This window comes from Chiloscyllium plagiosum, chromosome 7 (genome assembly GCF_004010195.1).
Source record: "Chiloscyllium plagiosum isolate BGI_BamShark_2017 chromosome 7, ASM401019v2, whole genome shotgun sequence".
Classification (NCBI taxonomy): Eukaryota; Metazoa; Chordata; class Chondrichthyes; order Orectolobiformes; family Hemiscylliidae; genus Chiloscyllium; species Chiloscyllium plagiosum.
The window spans coordinates 48,405,806-48,411,687 of record NC_057716.1 but is presented as its reverse complement, the minus strand read 5'-3'; the positions used below and the strand labels follow the sequence as shown (position 1 = coordinate 48,411,687).

The window sequence follows — 5,882 nt, the reverse complement described above, 5'->3', positions numbered from 1 at the left end:
ACTGTTTGGTACGATCAATCAAACACCATTTGTAGTAGTAACATCGTACCAGCATGAAACAATGAAACCAGTTGCTCAAACCTTTGAGATAGCATAGATTTTCAGAGTAATGTAAGATAGACTGGGCAGTTTACAGGACCAACAGTGACTGCCTTTCATGGGTTTATGTGGTATCCACGAAATTATTTGGGTAGTCGTTATCTTGCAAGATGGCTTTGACACGCCCTTTTTCAGTATCAAGCTTGCACAGTAAAGAAGTGGTTCAGCTCAATTTACAAAGTTTTGATAAAGCCAATCTTATAACATGGAATTGTAGGAATTCCAACATGCATACAGACTGGTGGCATTTGCTACTAACAACATGCTACCATCAAGTCACAAGGATATTCTATACACAAATGAGTCATGTGGTTTATAAATTCAGTGCCAGTGTGATGCTAGGTATCTAGGTGCCACAGAAAAGCTGGCAGATTGTATTAAACAGCAGTCCCTTTCCAACAATTAAAGCACTCAATCAGTACGTACTTATAAAACTGCCTGTTAGATGTGTTTCTGCAGTCAAAACATTTAGTGGGTAATCCTGACTATGCAAAGAATTATACTGACAATCAATTTAGGATTGCCAGTCAGGCTTACAGTATGGCACACTGCCGAGCATCACAAGTTGGGAGACGATGGCATAGTGGTATTATCGCTGAACTATTAATCCAGATACCCAGGTAATGTTCTAGGGATCCAGATTCAAATCCCACTTATGGTAGATGCTGGAACTTAAATTCAACAAAAAGAAATCTGGAATTAAGAGTCTACCAATGACCATGAATCCATTGTGAATTGATAGAAAATCCCATCCGGTTCACTAATGTCCTTTAAGGAAGGATACTGCCATCTTTACCTGGTCTGGCATACATGTGATTTCAGATCACAGCAATGTTGTTGACTCTTAACTGCCCTTCGGGCAATTAGAGATGGGCAATAAATACTGGTCTAACCAGTGACACACACACATCCCATGAATGAATTTAAAATAGCTACATATCTAAATACATAGGGTTCTGTTCTTTCTAGACAGATATATGCACTGCTCCTGTCTCAACACAACAAAATAGGTGAGTCATTCAACCTGCCTGGTCTACATTTTGAGAAGGCCGGTGTTAATTGTTAATCAGCATTAATGGATGCATTTTCCATGGCAAAGCTTCTACCAATCAGTCCACTTGCTAACCAATCAGAACTCTCATCTCTTGCAATATAAATGTTGGTTGGGCCCCACCAACACCCAGGCCTGCTTCCATTGCTACTGCCTAGGCTCCACCTGCACCTAGGCCTACCACCACTGATACTGTCTAGGCCGGACCTGCATCTGGGCCACACCTAGACAAAAAACAAATGTTGGTTTTCCACTTGAATTTGTATTCTTGCCAAATGTCCTAAAGTCAAAAAGTGTTGACAAACTCAGGTGCAAAGTCTTCTACGGAGTAACTTGGAAGGGGTATAAAAAGACAGTGAGTACATGACTGTTAAAGATAACACAAACTCTTATTTAGATGATTATTCATTTTTATTCAGTGGATAAACTATTAGGAATGAATGATTTTTCTTTCATTTTCATTACAACTTTTGTTTAGCAACGAAAGGAAAGAATCCTAACTTTCCAGAAGAACACAAAGGTCAGTTCCATAATACAATTTCATAATACATTTTGCAGTAATTACATCATACTACTGAATGCAGCACCCTGGATCCAGTCATTGGCATTAAGACCCACAGTCAAAAAGTACATTCCCAATGCACGTTCAACCTGATATTTCAATGATAGCATACACTGCTTACAGTTTTTCCTTTGAAATTTTAAATTCAAGCGAATGCCATTAAAAAATGAATATTTTTCACGTGAAGTACCAAAACTAATTGTTTTTCTTGCATAATCTCCCCATTCCCCCGTTGTTTTAATATTATTTGCCAAATCTCATTGAAACATTAAATAAAATACAAAAAATATGTTGATATTTTATTTTACTTAGCTCATTGTATTATTTAGAATAAACAAAATGAGGTCTGACAAGGGAATACAGGTAGCTTTGGGGCACCAGCTTTGAATTTGCTCACACTAGTGCTATATCAAGCTAGATAAAGAAGACAAGAGAATGCAGTTGAGATACAGAGATCAGGAAAACCATGAGACAACATGGAAAAAACAGAAATTCCAGAGGAAAATAAACAGGAAGCTGTCCTAACAGAGAATGGAGAGATGAAAGTAAATAATCATTAGCAATGATTTAGCTTTTGATAGCGTATTGGAGAGGAAATGATTAAAAGTACTTCAGATTATACTGGATGATATCTTGATGTGCAGCTACACGAGATATACAAAAAATATCTAATGGCATATACAAAAATCTTAAGATTTCAAGTAATAACAAAAGCTGACGTTTGGGTGAGAAAGATCAGATAAGTGTAGAAAGTGAAAGCAAAGAACCATCCAAGTAATACAGCCTTAGACATTGGCAACATTTGTCATTGGGAGAAATGATTATTAAAATAGTCTCCTCCTGGATACAGAAGATAACAGCCCTTACAAAGCATGGCCTTTGTGGTCTGCAATATTAGAATGTTCAATGTATTTTCTAATAATCACTCTCCAGTTATCTTTTATTCTTTGGATAAAAAGAAATAAATTTGTATTAACTCAATGGAGAGGATTAGAGAAAACAAACAAAACAGTGCTGGCCTTTATCTGCGATGAATAAAGTACGGAATTATAAAAATGTAAAATTGTACAGTCTGCATTCTACGTACAAAATCTATCACCTTTTGTGAACTGCATCATAAACCCGGCAGCAATTTAGCCCAGACATAACATTAAGTGTTTCAATGTTGCTTTATATTTTCTAAAAAAAATTGTACATAAATGACTCTTTTCTTGCAGTGTAAGCTTGTATCACATTTAGAAATTAGATACTTCTCATAACCCTTTGTCAAAGTATTATACCAAATTTTAAATGGTGCTCTAGGTTTTATTAAAATATTAATTTCATTTATTACCATTATAAGGCCAGAGCGAGTTAAAACTGTATAGAATTATAAACCTACAAAAATGTATTAACAATATATACAGAAATTAACCTAGTCCAAACACACTTCAAAATGTACCATAAATTTATCTAATAGAAATGTTAAACTAACAAATTTGTGTCTTTTCTTATTTCTGAATGATGTAGTTTGTGAAGTATATAATATACTATAACACTGTCAAGCACAATAGTCTAAAGCAATCTCCATTACAATTTTAGTCACATTTAACAGATTGTTTCCACAGAGGTGGTTTGTTTACCAGCTTTCCTCTGTTGATCCTTTTCTTTCTTTTGAATCTTCTCTCTTTGTTTTTCTACTTTCTCTTGTGCTTTTTTCATTTCTTTAAGTTTTTTCTTTATTGTGGCACGATCATTTTGACTGGCAACACCTAAAGTCTAGAAAAATCAAAGTATAACAAAATTATTATTTTGTAAACAATTAAAGTTTAATGCATACAAAGTCTGTATTGTACTGCAGTCTTTACAAATTGAATGTCGCACTTTCATGTTGACAAGGTTGGTGATCATGATGTGGAGGTGCCAGTGTTGGACTGGGCTGGACAAAGTTAAAACTCACACAACACCAGATTATAGTCCAACAGGTTTATTTGAAACTACAGGCTTTCGGAGCACTGCTCTTTTATCAGGTAGCTAGTGGGGCAGGATCATAGGACACAGAATTGATAGTAAAAGATCAAAGTGTCATACAACTGATGCGATGTATTGAACAAACCTAGATTGCTGTTAAGTCTTAAATCACTTAGGATGGGGATGCAGGTTTCGATTGATTAATATGTAAGTCCCAAAATTTCTTTCAGTTCACAGCCCCAAGATAACTTAAGGTTTCATCAGTATCTTAAAAAAATGTGACACCTCAGCTCAGACAATGTATTAAAAGTATGAGGTTAGAGTCTGTCTGTATCCCAACCTGGAGTCAGACTAGTTCTATTTCCAAAGTAGAAATTTATAAAATGTCACATTGACAGGCTGCCTACAGATTGTCTGCTTTTTGAACAAAATAGAATGTATCTGCAAATGTCCTATAGAACCTCAGCATGACTTCCCAACTCTTACGCTCAAAAGGACTGAGCAATGAAGACAAGCGTACCAAATGCTTTTTTAACCACCCTGTTTATATGTGATGCAAACTTCAAAGAATTATATATCTAAACCTCTAGGTCCTTCTGTTTTACAACATGACCCAAGGTCCTACCATTAATTATATAAGCCCTACCCTTGTTTTTTGTAACAAAATGCAATACCTCGCATTTATCCAGATTGAACTAGTCATCTGCCATTTTTCAGCCCATTGACCCAATTGATCAAGATCCTTTTGTAATCTTAGAAAACCTTCTTCACTGTCTGCTACTCCACCAATTTGGTGTCGTCCATAAACTTACTAACCATGCCTTCTATATTCTCATCCAAATCATTTATATAAATAACAAAGAGAGGACCCAGAACCAATCCCTGTGGAACACCGCTTGTGACAGGCCTCCTTCCATTCTTTTAAAGGAAAGGTGTAACAGACAAAAAAAACCACGACACCCCAACACCACTTCAATCAGAAACTCCTGCGACAGGGACAGCACCAGGTGAAACAGAGCAAAGCCCACTCTGCTCTTTCAAAACAGAAACTAAAACTACCTTGACATCATTAACCAAAAACAAAGGAAACTCTGAAGGAAAACAAAAATGAATAAACAAGCAAATAAATAAAACCCTCTGCTCCGTTACCATCGAGCACTTCTGGGACAGGGGCAACAATAGTTTAAAATCCAGAAGTTCTCCTTCTCATTTCAACAAAAGGCAAAATTCCCTTCACACTGATCCCCATCACATGCATGAGACAAGACCTGCTAAATTTCCTCAGCATTCTCTCTTTGTTTCAGATTTCCAGTATTTTACTTTCAGCTATATTTATCCTAATCTGTCAAACAGAGTGATGTAGACTGTTAGCATTTTTCAGCTAGGCTGAGCCAGAAAACTCTCACCATTGAAATGGGTAAGTTCAGTACATGAAATATTATTTCTTTTTGTTTGGCTTCTTAAAACGGCCATCCAAAAACTTATGGATAGACAACCTCACTCAACAGGGGTTAGGGCATGGGAAACATTCTGCAAGGGGTAAGACACAGCAATAAATTCACACTGTCGGAATGTAGATTGGACTCTGAGTAGAATCTCAAACTTTATTTGAGGTGGTAGTTAGGGGGTGGGGGTGGGGGGGCGGAGGGAGGAACAGAAAAATGAGACAACGAGGCCACAACATACTCAACGCTTCAGGTTGCGATCTACAGCACTACATTCATTCATCTAGCTCATATGCTTCCCCCTGTGGCTGGGGAAGAAACAGGTAGCAAACTCTGCAAGAAGGGTACATGGTAATATAATTGGATGCAACATACCGAACCATACCACTCTTGCTCAATGATGGGGACCAGCAACATCAACCAACTTCTTCAAGATGTGAAACAGGTCTATACAATGCTGCTGCCAACTTAGAATCATAGAATTCTAATGACTTTCATTAACAGGGGGATTGAGTTTAAGAGTCGTGAGATCTTGTTGCAGCTCTATAAAACTTTGGTTAGACCGCACTTGGAATACTGCATCCAGTTCTGGTCGCCCTATTATAGGAAAGATGTGGAAGCTTTGGAGAGGGTTCAGAGGAGGTTTACCAGGATGCTGCCTGGAATGGAGGGCTTATCTTAATGAAGAGGGGTTGACTGAGCTCTGACTTTTATCATTGCAGAAAAGGAGGAGAGGGGACCTAATTGAGGTATACAAAATAATGAGAGGCATAGA

The 5,882-nt window shown here is 37.2% G+C and overlaps 1 protein-coding gene across 3 annotated transcripts in view; it reads right to left on the bottom strand.

Moving 5' to 3' along the window:
* Positions 1 to 1,542: 1,542 nt before the first annotated feature.
* The window catches only part of LOC122551563 (neurabin-1-like), a 124,708-nt gene continuing 120,368 nt past the window's right edge, over positions 1,543 to 5,882 (bottom strand). For all 3 annotated transcript variants that reach the window (XM_043693638.1, XM_043693636.1, XM_043693637.1), the window contains exon 19: positions 1,543 to 3,470. In XM_043693638.1, coding sequence (XP_043549573.1) covers positions 3,300 to 3,470 — 171 coding nt within the window. In that variant the 3' untranslated portion in view covers positions 1,543 to 3,299. The remainder of the gene's footprint in view (positions 3,471 to 5,882) is intronic.